General features: G+C 48.3%; 2 protein-coding genes across 3 annotated transcripts; both read right to left on the bottom strand.

Moving 5' to 3' along the window:
* Positions 1-1,374: 1,374 nt before the first annotated feature.
* On the bottom strand, positions 1,375-8,412 carry prss56 (serine protease 56). The gene is made up of 14 exons (XM_062481568.1): positions 8,127-8,412; positions 6,687-6,845; positions 6,055-6,309; positions 5,594-5,783; positions 5,313-5,421; positions 5,011-5,167; positions 4,654-4,796; positions 4,219-4,378; positions 3,911-4,099; positions 3,635-3,820; positions 3,222-3,397; positions 2,549-3,068; positions 2,330-2,436; positions 1,375-2,210 (listed from the first exon to the last, which is right to left on the bottom strand). The coding sequence occupies exons 1-14, from the start codon at positions 8,221-8,223 to the stop codon at positions 2,037-2,039; spliced, it is 2,622 nt and encodes an 873-aa protein (XP_062337552.1). The 5' UTR covers positions 8,224-8,412; the 3' UTR covers positions 1,375-2,036.
* A 3,438-nt stretch (positions 8,413-11,850) lies between these two features.
* LOC134036420 (COP9 signalosome complex subunit 7b-like) lies at positions 11,851-13,839 on the bottom strand. Of its 2 annotated transcripts, XM_062481367.1 has the most exons (7): positions 13,835-13,839; positions 13,426-13,584; positions 13,256-13,331; positions 12,914-13,002; positions 12,479-12,681; positions 12,249-12,354; positions 11,851-12,138 (listed from the first exon to the last, which is right to left on the bottom strand). In XM_062481367.1, exons 2-7 carry the CDS (start codon positions 13,582-13,584, stop codon positions 11,956-11,958), a joined length of 816 nt encoding a protein of 271 aa, XP_062337351.1. In that variant the 5' UTR covers positions 13,835-13,839; the 3' UTR covers positions 11,851-11,955. The 2 variants fall into 2 exon arrangements, with proteins under 2 accessions (XP_062337351.1, XP_062337352.1); XM_062481368.1 differs by lacking the exon at positions 13,835-13,839 and having other exon boundaries at positions 12,938-13,002; positions 13,426-13,806.
* Between the last annotated feature and the right edge of the window lie 2,715 nt (positions 13,840-16,554).

The raw sequence follows: 16,554 nt of genomic DNA, 5'->3' as shown, positions 1-16,554 counted from the left end.
AGCTACTATATTTTGGATATCACTCTGCCAAACCCTGTTGCTATGGAAGACAGGGTTTATATTCCAATATCCCCACAGAGCCCTGGCCGGCCAGACTCAACACAGGGGCCGCTTTAGATTGTCTGTAGAGGGATGAGTGTGGGCAGCTGGCCCTCTCTCTCTTCCTCTCTCTCCCATATCTTCCTTTCATCTCTCTCTCATTTCCTGCTCTCTCTCTCTTCCTCTGGCTCTGTCTCTCTTCCATTCTCTCCCTCTCTTCCTCTCTCATTTTATTTCTTTCTCTCTCACTCCATTTCTATCTTTAACAGCCACTACAGGGAAGTTGGGTTAGGCACGGTATCTCAAACTGTGATGGAAAGAATCGGCAGACGCCTCTGAAATTCACAGGCTAGGCTCATCTTACAGTCACGACAGATTGTTTTTGTTCAGGGGAGTGTTTGGGATTATTGGGTGATAATAGTTTACTGGCATGAAGAGCTTTTTGCTTTCTGCCCACACTGGCTGTTGCTCTGTTTGTTATTATACTGTAGGTCTCAGAGGGAAGAAAAAAGGTTTACTGGAGACAGTTGAAAGTTCAGTTTTGAACAGTTTCCGGGTTATTGAATATTAATAACTATGTATACATTGTCTGTCGATGTCTAACAACACAGAGCTGAGGTGAGGACAGTCGGGGACACAAGAAACAAAAAGGAAAAGGAGCTACTGCTCATTGTGTTGGGGTTAGAGGTTTATCCAGCTGTCGCTGAGATTCCTGCCCTCCCAGCCTGGCTTGCTCTGTCTTTGTCTGTTACTCTGTGGGTCCTGAGCCATTGGGCTACTGGTCTACTGTTGCTGATTCAGCCCAGCTCCAGCGCATCAGATTCAGGTTCTCATCCTTCACTTTCAGCAGGTTCCGGTGTGGTTATCTTTATGTTTGTTTTAAAGTTGGAGTATGAACACTTTGCAGGGCAGCGTTAGCTGAAAGCTAAAACTGAGATAATTGTTGTAATAAATCTGTTGAAGTGTTTGTTTACAGTTTTAGTTAGGCCTGATAAGAAATCTTATCCAACTTCAAGTCTACAGTCCAGGAACACCAAGAGAGGAGGGAGGAACAAGAACATGGTGAAAAACTGAGCAGCACCCATCCAGCCCCCAGCCCCCACCCAGCCCCCAGCGAGCCCCCACTGAGCCCCCAGCCAGCCCCCAGAACCGGTCAGCTGTTGTGTTGACAAGAACACTGTTGCTGCAAATGACTGGAGGTGGAAGAGATGAATGGGATGAATTAAATTATCTTGAAAGCATGAACAGAGGAGGCTACAATATTGGTATAATTATGTGTAACTGTGTGAGACACTGTCACAATAAATATCAGGACAACATGAATGATAATAACAATTGTATTGCTTCTTTTTTTTACAAAAATACAAAGTGTCTCTCTATACAAATAAATATGCTCAAAAGGAAGATGACAATGGACAGTATGTACAGTCTGCTCACTTAACAAGAGGCTCAACCTTTGTAGATACAGACATTGTGAATAACTTATCTTTTTATACACATAAGTTAGAAAAGGGTTGTGCCTAACTCAGTTACACACCAGCCTTGCAAGGCAACCCATGTCTGTAAGCAGTTGGGTGGATGTCAGTTTCATACATTCAGGGTTGTGTATTCAACTACAGGGTAGCTCAGGCGCCCATAGAGGGTGAAATGATGATTCGTGTTATTGTTGTTTGCAGCAAAAACTATAGCACACGCTCATAATGATGGCTGTGTAACATTGCTACAGCACTGCGATGAAGCCTTCAGCGTGGGCGAGCTATCCGCAGTTCCCACTGCAGCCCTGGTTGTTTTGAGACGTGTGTCTCGGATCCTCTTTGTGCCTCAGCAGAGTCTCTGGGTCCTCTGCTTGTCCCCCCCCTGTCAACCTGCTCTCTCTTCCCAGAAGGACTCAGAGTCTGTCATGGCTCCCAGGGTTGGCCTGCCCAGTGTCACGGGCTGAGTGTCCCAGAGACATGACTCCCTTGTCTTGTCTAGTTTGTCTGTCCATCGTGACAGAGTTACGTTTTGAGGGCGTCAAGCGCCAGGGCGATGATGCGGGGCATGCTGCGGTAGAACGACTCGTTCTCCAGCCCCACCAAGCTGTAGAAGGTCAAAGGTCGTCCGCCCACCATAGCCCTGACCCGAGCCTCGTACAGGCCCCGGTCGTTCTTGGAACTCAGGTCCACCAGCACCTGTGTGGAAGGGGAAGGGGGGAGAAGGGCTATCACGATCAAGACTACAGAACACATATACATGAATTCAAATCCAAATCTCTTCTCCACCTTCATTCCATTGCCCTTTTTATGCTCACCTCTTGGAAGTTCATGCGCAGGTTCTTTGTTGGGATGCCCAGGACCCAGCGGTACGAGTCTCTGACCCGACTGACATGCTGTGTGGACTCTGATACTCCAGTACAGGCTACAATAAACACATTGAAAACATTACTACCGGGCTGGTCACCCACGTCATGAGAACCTGTCTGGGAGTACATCATGTGATTTAGGCCACAGAGAAGTTTCAAGGGACGTACCTTTACCGCCAGTCCCTGGTGTCTGCCTCTTGTGCAGACTTCTGCGCTTCCTGAGGGACGGACGAACAGGAAAGGAAACGGGAATGGAGGTCGTCGCAATGTCCTCGGAGGCCACTTCGGGCGAGGTGGCGGATTGATCAGGAGCTGTCAGGGAGGTCAGCCCCGTCCTGACCCTGCCCTCCTCCGCTGAGCCGAAAGGAGTGAGACCAGAGGAGATGCCCTGCTGGCTCGGGCGCCGGCCTCTCTGCTGCACGGGGGGATTCTCAGTCTGGGACCCCAGCTTACGCAGTTCCTCCAGCAGAGCCGCCAGGACAGATTCGGATTCCCGAGCCTCCTGGGGGGAGGGGCTCCTTGGGCCGCTGGTGGGCGCCTCCCCTGCCGGAGGGGCGGGGTCCCTCTGGGGGTCGTCTACGTCCAGGGCCAGCCGAGGGGGGGCAGCTCGGGAGTCCAGTTTGGAGCGCAGGGCTGAGATGATGGACTGATACTCTCTCTCCAGCTCCGACACAGACGATTCCTCCGCCTGGAAAGGGCAGCAGAGGGGGGGTCACATTCAGGTTAGGTCGTCATCAACACTACTTTAGAGACAGACCATACAATAGACAGTTGGTGAAAACAGCTCTGTGGTTCTGCCACGGTACTGTAACAGAGTAAAGCACTAGTAAGGGAGCCATACCTGGAAAAACAGTCTCTCCTCCTGACTTGGGTGCTTGGAGTCTCTCTGCTGGTCCAGCTCCTCGGCCAGGCCTCTGAGGTAGTTCTCCCAGTCATCCACCAGGGGGCCCACCTCACCAAACAGCCCAGGAAGAGGAGGATCCTGCTCATCTGACCACACAGCACCCCCTAGCTGTTCTTTAAGAAACAACACCCCTGTTACACTACAGTATGGTAGACTGCACACAATGTATACATGTAATATACCAAAGGATATTCACTAAATATGGCACAGAGAAATATGTGAATTGAAATGCAAAGCGTGCAGGACAGTGAGCCTAGAGGGAGGGTGAGCCAGGAAGTTGAGCGTTGAGAGAAGGAATGACAAAGCACCTAGTGAGGGTCCCAGACAGCAGAAAGCAGGCAGCTTGGTACCTGCTAGGCTCGCGAGGTCACGTCTCTCCCGGATGTGTGCGTGCGTGTGGGGGAACGCGCTGCTGTAGATGTGCTCCACCAGCTGGGGCAGAGTCTGGGTGAAGAAGGTGAGGTCCACCTTGTCCCTGATGTAGTCCTCAGCCCTCTGGAGGAGATCCAGCAGAGTCTGCAGGAAGGAGCGTAGCTCTGGAGAGGAGAGGAGACACTGTTAGATGTAAATATCTCTTACAGGAAAACCTTCAGCCGTGTTTTTTATGCCACTATGTGAACACTTACGACATTTCTTGAAGCGGTTGTGACACTTGTCCTCAGCGATGCGACTGCAGGCTGCGGTACCCTGGCCAGGGGGACAGGTGTGGGTGTAGAAACGACACAGCGACATGAACTCTGACCTCTGCTGCTCCTCCGACAGCTCAGATGTCTTCAACAGCTCCGGGCAAGTTGGCTCGCGGCTCCCAAAGGACTCTGGGAGAAATTGGAAGAGCAGCCGATATCAGAATTCGAATTGATCAAATCAGAATTTGTCATGTTGCACGAAAATAGATCCTTGATTTTGATTGGATTTCCAGTAGATTGTAACCTACTCTGTATCTCTGCCTGTATCCAGTCAGAGAAAGCAGACACACGGGTGTAGACCCCAGGCTTGCCCTTCTCTCCACAGCCATCCCCCCAGGAAGTGATGCCGTGGACCTGGAAGCGGCCAGACATCCGGTCCTGATAGATGAGAGGGCCTCCTGAGTCCCCCTACAGGACAGACACGGAACCACATTCATCAAAACCTTGAACAGAAACATTCGAATGACAACGGCTTCTTTGCAGGTTTGTTATTGTTCGTGGGAGGTAAATGGGAATGTAGAAACTAAACACATGTTACAGGTTATCGGGAAACACTGAGATAAGCAACAGAACACTACATCACTCAACACCATTTCTAGAACCTGTCATCAGTGGTAGATGTGGTCAGCTTCCAGTCTCATGTCTAGGTACTGTACATGGCTCTAGCTAAGCTGGTTTCCTACCTGGCATGAGTCAATGCCGCCAGAGAGATAGCCGGCACACAGCATGGTGTTGGTGACCAGCTCCTTGCCCAGGGTGCTCTTACACGTGCTCTGAGGGAGCAGAGGAACCTTGGCCTCCATCACCACATCAGCAGAAGGCCCATCTAGGGAACACACACACACTCGTTTTTTTACAATCACGTCTCTGCATTATAAATACATGCATCGTATGTATGTTCTAAAAACTAGAAAATGCTTCAACCAGAGAATTCTTGTGAGTCATCGACACACAGATTGCAGGGTGGTTTGAATACAGAGGCAGTCTGACCTACACAGTCAAACAGACAAGCTGGCTTTTCTTTCCGTTATGTCTCTTACCTTCATAGAGGGAGCCCCAGCCAGCCACCAGACAGGGGCTGCCCGTCGGGGGCTCCAGGCCAGAAGGAAGACACACGGGGGTCACATGGTCCGACAAGATCACCGGAGAGGTCAGCTCTACCAGGGCTATGTCGTTGTTGAACGTCTTTGGGTTGAACTGGAGAGAGCGGAGACAGAGGGAGTCAAAAGATAGTGTTGGACTGGCATAACCTCCTCCACATCCCAAGTCTGGGTTTGGAGTTGGAAGGAAGAACAAATGATAGCAGGAGGACACCCACACACATGCAGTCATGATGCTCTACCTTGGGGTGGGGGATGATGCGGTTAACCTTGAGCACCTGTTCATCAGGGTCAGCCTTTGTGATGTCAAACTCTCCCACCACAGCTGTCCAGTAGCTTTCACTGCGGCTGCTGGAGGGAAAACAGCACGTGCCCGGTCAGCAATGTCCACGCCAAGGGGTACAGTTAAATACAATATCATGATAGGAATTCTAAGGGGATGAATAGCAGCATGTCAGCCCTTATGAACACAGTCCTATACATGCATGGACACACTCATCGACTCCCACGTACACACGCTCACCCAGCAAAGCAGTGAGCCGCGGTCACCACCCAGGAGCTGTCCACCAGCACCCCCCCGCACATCAGACCTCCGTCCAGCTGCAGGTTGACCAGCCAGGGCCAGCTGCCAGGGGGTGCCGGGGACCCCCCCACGATCCTGGAGCGAGGCTGGGTCACGTTCTGCACCCCCGAAACCCTCTGACCGCACACTGCTGCTGGGACAGACGGAGAGATGGCAGGACAGAGGTGGACGGGGGGGGTCAGTAAAGACAGCTCGCTCCTGTTATGTCACACGGATGCATTCAAAGTAAGGCTTCTTAGCTAGCTGAAACCTTTTTCAAGCCATTTTGTGTACATACGCACACCACTGTGGGGTGTGCCTGTGCGGTTGTATGTTATTCCTCACCCAGTTTGTGGGTGAGGATGTGCACCCCCAACACTGTGTGTGTGTGTGTGTGTGTGAGTGTGTGTGTGCCCCCTCACCTTGTGTGCGTGTCTGCGTGGCAGGCTCCAGGTTCTGCATGGTGTTCAGAAGGCTGCACTGGAGCACACGGGCACTGCAGCTCTCGCCCATGATCCTCACGCACCCCTCCCTGTCCTGGTCGCTCTGCGGACAGCGCCGACGGTAGAACCCGCAGGCCTGGCTCAGCAGCCAGCTCCGCTCACCCTCTTCCGGAACCTTCTGGGCCTTGGTGATGATGTCACAGCTGGGCTCGGACAGAGCATTGTGTGGTGATGCTGGGGGGGGGGGGGGGGGGGGGGTGAGAGGATGAGAGCCAGGTTAGCACAGTCACGTAATGACAAAGGTCTCTAGAAAGGTCACCTCGTTTAGAAAATCATTCCATGCTCTGTAGACCTCTGTATCTGGTACACTTAAGAGACTCGTAGGTCTGACAATAGCAAATGCATTGTTCGCTCGTTAATAGATCGTTGGATAGAGAGAGATACACAGATTTAGATAGAGATATAGAAAGACAGAAAGTTCAAAAATCAAGAGAGAGAGAGAGAGAGAGAGAGAGAGAGAGAGAGAGAGAGAGAGAGAGAGAGAGAGAGAGAGAGAGAGAGAGAGAGAGAGAGAGAGAGAGAGAGAGAGAGGTAGTCAGGTGTGTCCTTACTGCAGGAGCCGGAGCGCTGTCCGCAGTCCTGAAACAGACAGGGCACACAGTCCCTGCAGCCGGCCTCGGCACGACTCCTCTCCGAGGAGGCCAGCTCCAGAGCTGACAGGGCGCTGCTCAGAGCCGCCTCCAGGACCACAGTGCCCCGGTCCGACAGAGCTGCAGGAGCCGAGGAACCCCCGGGGAGACGAGGGAGGAGAGATGAGAAGGAAGAGAGGAAGAGGAGAGAAGTCCAGGAGATCCAAACAAACAGAAAGGGAGACAAAAGAAGGGTGTCAGTGAGGATAACTTGCACACAGTGTACCTGTTCGACAACCATTAAGTCATACATTGTTCTGGTGGAAGGTCTTCAGGGTAACTGAGCTCATAGAGCGGACAGTGAGGCCGCAACCCCCACGCTCAGATTGCCCTCGCACGCAACCACAACACGGCGACAACGGAAGGCTAGCAGGGAGACGCGACTCGAGGGAGGACATTTTGAGGTCTCACTCACGAATGATGCTCGACTGTGGGAACTGTGTGTGTGTGTGTGTTTGTATGAGTGGATGGAGCCGGTTGGTATGTGTGTATGTGTGTAGTCCCCTTTTTTTTTCTCATGCTGCTCTTTGAGCTCATTGGCAGCGAGCTCACGCTCGGAGCGCTGGTGAAGCTTTCTACAGACGCACATCAAACGCCCCGACGACCCCGTAGCACCCCCCCGCCCCCCCCCCCGCCCCCCCTCTGTGCCGCGCCACATCACAGGGCCTGCCGCTAACGATGAGGATTGAAGACTTAATTAGAGGCTCCGGGGCTGAGCAGAGCGGGCACAGCTTGGCGGGGCAGCGCTGGGTACACAGCCTGGGTACACAGCCTGGCAGGACTGGATGGATCGAGCTGGAGCCTTTGGTCCAAGCCCACCACCCTGCCCATGACCATCATCCCCACCAACCTTAACAACACTGGAGTCAGCCGTCCTACCTCAGAGGACCTGGGTACCAGACTCTTTCTCTTCCTTCATGTAATATCTAGTGACCCTGACTGGACCTCAACACATGGAACGTGACCGCATCCTATTCACAGCTGGACTAAAGCTTTGTTGTCTTAAGTTTCCATAACACAGACTTGATTTCAGGATAACTACCTGTTGGTCCAGTTTAGACTAATATTAATAATTTTGAAAGACAATGGCGAGCCTGAGAACTTTACAGGCCTGACTGAGCATCGACATCTACACTCAACAGAAGGAACTGATATTGTGGTGAAGCTTTTATTTTAAGTTCCTGTTGAGAATGTTGCCTTCGAGGCCAAATAAAAACCAAGCTTTCAAACATTTGCCTTGGTGTTCGAACAGGAATGACACGCACAACACATGTAGCTGCCTGAAAAGGAACATGAAGCTAAACCTCAGTTCTCCTCACCTTCACAGTCTGCGAGGAAGTGAGCCTGGGGGCCTTGTCTTACCTTTGAGGGCGCTCTGAGGCATCCTGTAGACCTCTCTCCCCGGAGGAGCTCCCAGGAGGCAATCCAGCATCACCAGCAGCATAGACACCAGCAACATGCTGTCAGACCATCAGTTGCAGACGTAACCAACGACAACCAGCGAGGGAAGGAGCAGCAGCAGCAGCTGATGTGGAGACGGTAGCAGGGCTGATCACGGTGTGTGTGTGTGTGTGTGTGTGAATATATCCAAGTCCTATTGTCTGGAGGCTCTCTGCACTCACTGACTGTTCTCCAGTACTTCCTGGCTCTCTCCCGCACGTCGGTCATCGGTCTGCAAACTTACTCAGAGGAACAATAGGTGCCTTGGGTTTGCTCTGTGGTATATATAGAGTCCCCAGGGGAACACCAGAGGAGGAGGGGAGGGTTGGAGAGGGAGGAGAGGAGGGAGGGATGCTCCCATAGCCAATACACAAACAGCTGAATTCATTAAGACTGTGACAGCAAATCGGGCGCAACTTGCCAAGGCTGGATATTACAAAGAGGTTTGGTGCTGCGAAAGACGAGAGAGGGGGAGAGAGAGAGAGAGAGAGAGAGAGATAGAGAGAGAGAGAGAGAGAAAGGGGAGGTCGCCAAGGAGGGGGGTGTTTGAATGCATTAACATTAGAGGAAGAAGGAAAGACTTCTGAGTATGGTCTAATGTGATATATATATATGGGAAAGGAGGGAGGGAGAGAGGGAGGGATGGAGAAGAGAGGTATAGGATATGTCAGAGAGAGATGATGGTGGAGGGACAATGTGGGCATATGAGTGAAAAAGAGAGATAGAAAGAGGGAGAAGGAAAGAGGAACGTCTGCCATTCTCCCTGCCCGTCAAAGAGGGCTTTGTCCCTGGTGTCTCTCAGAGGATGCCCACATCAAAGCTGCCCCCCTTGACCACTTGGCCGCCGCCCCCCTTGATCACTTACAGGCTTTTATCTCCCCCATTAAAATATTGTCAGTTCACATCACTTTTGTCTATCTCAGCTCAACTCCCCTTTCGTTATATAAAGATATTGTAATATTGTGTTGGTGTATAACTTTTTTTTCCTCCTTCTTCAAACAAACAAACGTTTGTACCGTATGTTTGTTACCGTTTCCAGATTAAAAACACAAACACAAACACAGGTAATAAAATATGGAATCCAAAAAATCTGTTAAAGGGAGATTGGATTGAAAAAAGCAAAAAAGCTTTGAATATATTGTTTTGCCTCCAATCAGTCAATAATCAGTATTATTATACTCTTCTTATTTACAGTTAAATAGTTTCTTTTTTTCCTATTAATATTTCCTATTTTATGAAGACCACATTTCTGATTTTAATTGTCACATTTACTTGTCGCTATCATTTACTGTCCCTTTTCTTTTGGGATTCTATCATAGTATGTCGTAGAATATATACAATGATGTTCTCACGAACAATGTTTCTTACAAAGGGATATTGAATAGATATGGAATGTCTGAACTATTAATATAGACTGCTTCCCTGAGGGAAACATTTCAAAACATCCCAAAATAACATCTTATTCCTCTGATGTTTTTTCTGTGAATGCAATTTTCTCTGTGAATGAACACAATGAAAGTGGTGGTGTACTGTTCTTACAAGGAGATATAAATCCAACTTCTTCCACATGAAGAAAAATACTTACAGAAACAGGATCAGGAGTGTTTGTCTGCAGGCCCACCGCCAGGCGTGGCTTCCCTCAGACCACAAGGGGAACAAACATACGTTAAGTACAAACACAATGTTCTCTCCAGCCACAGGCTGGTGGACAGGAACATGGTCACACCCCAGTTGCCCACAGAGCAAGCAGTTCTCCCTGGCCTAGGCCAGCATGGAGGCCCTCCAGAGTCATCTCCCCGCCCACCAAGCTGAAGGATGAAAGGCCAGCGGCTCCTGGCCGGACACAATCAAAGAGAGCCGGCCAGCCCCAGCACTGCCCACTGCTGACGGCAAGGATCACACTGCCAACAACATACGTGTGAGTGTGTGTGTCCGTTTGTGTGTTGCCCTGGGTTTGTCTGATTGAGAGCTGAAGCAAAAAGAAGTTTGAGCGTGGGTAACTTTGCCAACGTCAAAGGGGCCTGCCTTTGATGTAGTAGAGAGAGAGAGAGAGAGAGAGAGAGAGAGAGAGAGAGAGAGAGAGAGAGAGAGAGGTGATACCTCAAAGAGGAAGAGAGAAAACCAGGAATGTGCCGAGCAAGATGGAAACGATGGAACATTTCTGAGTGTCCTGTGTGTGTGTTGTGCCCCAGGCCCCCTCCCTGCACCCGCGAGGCACAAAGGCCCCTGAGATCTGTAAGGCAGCTCAGGCAGAGCGGAGCGGGGATGGCATGGGACAAACGGGCGGCTCGCTTTCATCCCATCCCTCCATCTGCCTTTGATGTCCTTTGATTAATCTGCGCTCTCTTCCCATCCACCCATCTAGTCAGTGGGCATAGTGTGGCGGCCTTATCTCCCTCTCCACTGCTCTGCCACTCAGTCAAGACTCAGCGAGTATTCAGCAAGGCCATACACATTTTGACATGACTACCAGAGCAACATAACAGTTCTACACAATCTATCCATTTAGTCTAGAGACAGAAGGGCAGACAGGGACCGTACTGCAGTGTTGTTTGGTTACCAGGGACGTGAAGATTTCCCAGGAGGGTTCACTACTTGGGATGGGGTGATGCACATTTGCCCCAAAGGGAGCAGAGCAGGAGGGTTCACTACTTGGGATGGGGTGACGCACATTTGCCCCAAAGGGAGCAGAGCAGGAGGGTTCACTACTTGGGATGGGGTGACGCACATTTGCCCCAAAGGGAGCAGAGCAGGAGGGTTCACTACTTGGGATGGGGTGACACACATTTGCCCCAAAGGGAGCAGAGCAGGAGGGTTCACTACTTGGGATGGGGTGACACACATTTGCCCCAAAGGGAGCAGAGCAGGAGGGTTCACTACTTGGGATGGGGTGATGCACATTTGCCCCAAAGGGAGCAGAGTGTGGCTGGGTGGGGGTTGGTTCTCCAACTCCTTGCCAGGGGGCTTGACAAGCTGGTTACATAAAGTAACCGCACAATGCTCAACACACAATCACGTCACAATGAGGACCTTAACAACAATCGTGTTGGATAACACCCAGGTATTGTGTGCGATTATGAAACCATTATATCTCCCATTGTCTAAGCCAGAAAACAATTGAAATCTAGGTCAGTGGGGTACGCAAGAGAGAAGGGGTTCCCAACATTTCAGCACAGACAGACACTTTAACCCCCCGAGAAAACTCAAGCAGAAAGAGCTCGTCTGCCCAGGGATGTGTTGGTTCATTGTTAGACATCTCATTAATTAGATCGAACATTAGGTTGACTATCAACTGTTCAATAGTTGGAAAATGGGTTAGAAAAGGATTATGTCAGCATATTTCAAATGTCATTTCATGAAACTCAAGGGGTGCAACCAAACTGAAATCTGTGTTCTTACTGAATATAGTCCATCGCAAACCAAAAAATAAAAGTTTGATTAGAATAATGTCTGTGATATAAAATATCGTAGTAATATAGCATAAATTAAAGTAACAAATATATATCCCAAATATATATAGCAAAAGTGACAAACACTGACTGACAAATTTGCAGATGTTTTATTTTATAAAAAGGTCAATACATAGTTTAAGGAGCCATCCAGAGTGATCAGTTCTAAAAAGGTGGGGGAGGTGTACTCAGGGGGAGGTGTGCTCAGGGAAAGGCCCTCTGTGTCTCTGGGCCAGAGGCTTGGCCTGTGACTGGGGACGAGTCTGGGACTGGATTGGGGCCTAAGGATGCAGTTCTGGAAGTCAGTTCCTCGGGGGGACTGGGTTCTTGCCCTTGGAGAACATATCAAGGGAGGGCTGTCTGCGCTGCTCGGCCCCCAAGCTTGACCCTACCTTGGCCCCCTCCCCCTCCTGCTCCACGATGGACTCCATGGGTTGGATGGAGGTGGAGGGGTTGGCCTGGATTAGTCTGCGGATGTCTCCTATCTGAGGAAGAACAAGCACACAACTGACCCATCACTCTCCTATCCTCCCTAAACCCACCCCTCCCTCAATCCTTCCTCAACCTCATCTCCCACCCTCATTCCCCATCTCACCTCAGTCTGTATCTGCTGCAGGGCTTGGAGGTGGTTCTTCCTGCACTGGCTCACTCTAACCACCTCTTTTTCAATGGAGTCAGAGATACTCTCACAGCTACAGCACCTGTATCCACACACACAAACACACACACACACACACACAAAGGATGTGAATGACATAAGAAAAATCAACCTTGAGTAAGGAGCACAATCAGTCTCAGGGCCTGCGCCTTCCTCCCTGCTCTCACCACTGCTGTAGTGTGTCAGCGATGTAGGCCGCCCCTTCCACAGGGAGGTCTCTCCCGATACAGCCGTCCACCTCCAGCTGCTGCCTCACCTGGTCCAGCTTCCCTTGGATGACCTCTGCGTACACCGCTTCAATCACCAGGTCCTCCAGCTCCCGCACACTGGCTACCTCCAGGTCTCTCAGCAGCACAGAGTAAGGGATCATCTAACACGAAGGGGGGGGGGGGGGGGGGGGGATTGTAGAAGTGAATACTTTTATTGGAGTAATTAGCTTGCATTTTAACTTAATACTAAGAGTTTGGGTTACTACAGTCAAGACGCATCATCAAGGGCAAAAGATATGCCTGGTCGCAAGCACCAGAACATAACGCATAAAAAAAAAAAACATCTACTAATAAGGATTTTATGCAGAACGGTAGTGGATGTCCTATAGCTACCTGCGTATTTGCTGCGAGGCTTACAATAGTCAGTTGTCTCAGCTTGTTCTTCTGAGCCTCAGAAAGAGGAGGTAAGGAACTTTTCAATGCTGGAAGGATACCACACACAGTACAAAACAGCTTTGATGGACCATTTAAAATAATTATCATCACATGCCAGTGTGGCAGTGCTACTATAAGATGCAAAAGAAATCTGACAATAAGCCATTTAGGCTACTGTATGTTAATGTACTGTGTCATTTAATAGGCTTTGAGTAACATACAAATTAATAATCAATAATATAGCGACCACAGCAGAAAAACAAAATAGCATCAGGCAGAGAAAATCAAGCAGTAGTCTACCTTTGTAATCATGGTATGTGCCGTAGGCAAACATGTTCAACAATTGTGAATAGCCATCGTTTGGACCTTCAGATAGCTGAAAAGAAGAATTTCAGCTTGCAAATAGTGACACCTAGTGTTGTGTGTGTTTTGTAATGTTTAGTAACTAACGAGATATAAAGGAACTTTACCTTTTGAATGCATGGAAGCTGTAACAATTCCCCGAACACATAGACCCCCGGGGCCTCCAGCACTTGGTTTATTAGGGCAATCAGAGCAGGTCCTTTAGCGTTTTTGGCAAGCAAAATGAACTGCTCAACCTGGTTACAGTGTGTCTGCTCCCCTGCCATCTGAAGAGATAAACACAATTAAGTAGGCTATATTCGTTTTTTCAACTGTGACATTAGCCTAGCTTGCTAGCTACCGTCAACATAATAAAAGTTTCTAGACTACACATTGGCTAGTTTACTTAACTTGCCAGATAGCTATATCTCACTGTTAAACTCCCAGCACTGTAAAATGACCTGAAAAGTATATCTCAATACCGTTCTATATCTAGCTATTTCTAAGTTCACGTTAAATACTCCGTTGACAACTCACTTGGGCTTTTTTGCTGTTGTCAAACGTCAACCAATCAATTGGTGGTTTTGTATTACGTAGGGCCAAGGCCAATTCAATCCTAATCAAGTCTAAACAGTTGACTAGTTGAACGTGCTGATGCTGACTAGACTAATAATAGGCGTGCCAGGTTACTTCTGAAAAGGCATGAGAAACGTGCATACCATTAAAATTTCTTAATCACAGGGGTCATGGTAAAAAAAAAAAGAAAAGACCAACAGTTGCTAATTTAAAAGATTTATTTAGAATATACAGTCAGATGCAAATAAGAAAGTAGCACATCGTTCTTATTGAAATTGCACCTGTTAATTTCCGCCAAGATACATTTCCATAGCCTTGATGACTCATTGCCAAGTCGACTCTGACTAGCTGAGCTCAGAAATTGTTCTCCACCATATGGCTTGTCACCTCCTGGAGGGTCGCATCACTTTTCCCTTGATGCTCCGGATCAGAACACCTGGTGCAATTCCCTGTATGCAGTGATTACACCGACCTATTTGACGAATAGGCCTAATTCGTCCAACTATTGAAGTTTGCAGATGATATTCCTCCTCACCACAAACATTCCCAATGCATCTCCATACCTAGGTTTACAAGTCATGTCCTTCCAATTTGTCATGTGTATTATTTGTGTGTAAGGTCTATGATTAACCGATAAATGAGGATTACACAGATAATGTAAGGTACTATTATTTATTTAAATCTTTTTCAGTTTTGGTCACTAGATGGTGCTAAAGACAAGACTTGGATTCAACAGGTGAACAAATGTTTTGTAAAATACATTTCGGTTGTCTCTTCTCATGTTAATTTTAAGTACATGGATGAAGGAAGTCATAGAGGATCCAACTGATGGTCTGACCTGTTACAGTTTTTCCACAGTTGTGCCTGGAATTTACAGCATCTCTGCCACACACTCAATACAAATATCCATCCACAATGGCTACACACACACACACACACACACACACACACACACACACACATACACACACACACACACACACAAACAAACACAGATGATTATAATAATTGTAAGCTTTTAGATTATCTGATGTGCAGGCCTAAAGTAAACAATCCCTTGACTAAGGGAGGAAAATGCAATATCATATTTGTCCAAAGGAGGATATGGAAAATATGTCGGCCTGAATAGTAAATCTCTCTCAGCATTTGGCATAGCCTCAGCCGGGCTTGTGTCCACTGACTGATTTGGATTCCCGATGCCGGAGAATCTGTCTTCACAAGGGAACACTGAAGACGGGCTGTTCATCACCTTAATGGAAGAGTATTGATTGTGGTGCAACAGCACGAAATGCGTCTGCAATAGTAATGAACTTTCAGAGAAATCACTGATGAAAAGGCAACTGGGGATATCCTGGAAGTCGGGAACAGGGCAAGGTCTACATTGATTGCTGGTCTCTTGGTCTCTCTCTGTGTGTGTGTGTGTGTGTGTGTGTGTGCATGTGTGTGTGTCTTAGTCATGTGTTACTATGTGCCATCACGGTGTGTGTATGTCCATTTGTACACTGACATTTGTGTCTGTCATGTTTCATGTCTGCACGTACTGTCTGTGTCTGTCCATGACATCTCCATTGTACGAGCATGCACTGCAGATCAGTATAATCTCTTTATTCACTGACCTCAAGCTGGGTGTAGACTCGACAGCTGTCGTTGTGTGAAAGGACGGTAGACAAGGATTTGTAGGCAGTCTTAGTGTGTAAAATGTGTGTCTGTGTGTACTATGTATGTGTGTGCACCGTGTAAAATGTGTGTCTGTGTGTACTATGTATGTGTGTGCACCGTGTAAAATGTGTGTGGGCGTATATGTAGAATGTGCATGTGTATTTTGAAGGTACTGGGGCGTAATACTCTCTTAGCCTGCATTCCATCTCTATCAGAATCCTCTCAGCGATTAGCGATAGAAAGCATCTGTCAGTCACACTGACTGGTTTGTTTACTGTCAAAACATATTCTTTCATGTATTAAGGCTGAAAAAAAATCTCATTACCCTACGTGGCACGGCGTTCCATGTGTGGTGCCTTGATCCAGTGTTTCAGACGGCATCCTCTCCTGTGGGAAAGAGACACCATGATTCTGTCAAATATCCCAAAGAAATTCAGACATAGAGGTAGATAGATGACGCAAGTGTGATTATTCCTTTTTGCGTCAAAATACTTGTAATTGTTTGGAATAGATCTTTTTGCGATGGGTTAGACGCACCAACAAAACATTTGTGGCCCATTAGTGTCTGTGTAGAAGAGGCCCCCATGCTTCTCCAGACCGATGTTAATTATACTGATGTGGTTCGACATGGATCCGTGAAGCTGCCCCACAGGGAAACCAGGAGATTGTTAAACATGTATATATGTCTGTGTACACAAACATACACTCACAAGCATGCATAAACACACAAAGAAACCACACACATGCATGCTTGTACTGATGCACACAAAAGCACACTGACATTAAATGGGTCAGCTGCTATGCCATGTCCACTTCACTAAGGTTGATGCAGCTAAAATGTTTGCATAAAGATCGAAAGAGTCAAAGAGATGGGAATTTTTTAACTACGCCTAATATTCCACACAGAATACACACACAGGCCTGAGCTTGATACCAACACAATGTGGCACGTGATTATTCAAAGCTCATATGATTATAGAGACACCTGACAGTTTCATCAGGAAAAAAAACATGTTGTCATG

Source organism: Osmerus eperlanus, chromosome 16 (genome assembly GCF_963692335.1).
Source record: "Osmerus eperlanus chromosome 16, fOsmEpe2.1, whole genome shotgun sequence".
Lineage (NCBI taxonomy): Eukaryota > Metazoa > Chordata > Actinopteri > Osmeriformes > Osmeridae > Osmerus > Osmerus eperlanus.
The sequence above is the reverse complement of the archived record's forward strand: the minus strand, read 5'-3'. Positions and strand labels throughout refer to the sequence as shown.

Bases quoted from the DNA above. Each gene is read 5' to 3' on its own strand.
- prss56 (XM_062481568.1), bottom strand. From the start codon at position 8,223: ATGTTGCTGGTGTCTATGCTGCTGGTGATGCTGGATTGCCTCCTGGGA. The intron at 5,784-6,054 runs GTGAGGGGGCAC...CTGTCCCAGCAG, and splicing joins CACGCAGACACGCACACAAG to CAGTGTGCGGTCAGAGGGTT. The intron at 5,168-5,312 runs GTAGAGCATCAT...CGCTCTCTCCAG, and splicing joins GCATCATCCCCCACCCCAAG to TTCAACCCAAAGACGTTCAA.
- LOC134036420 (XM_062481367.1), bottom strand. From the start codon at position 13,584: ATGGCAGGGGAGCAGACACACTGTAACCAGGTTGAGCAGTTCATTTTG. The intron at 12,682-12,913 runs GTAGCTATAGGA...CCTTCGTGTTAG, and splicing joins GCCTCGCAGCAAATACGCAG to ATGATCCCTTACTCTGTGCT. The intron at 12,355-12,478 runs GTGAGAGCAGGG...GTGTGGATACAG, and splicing joins GCTGACACACTACAGCAGTG to GTGCTGTAGCTGTGAGAGTA.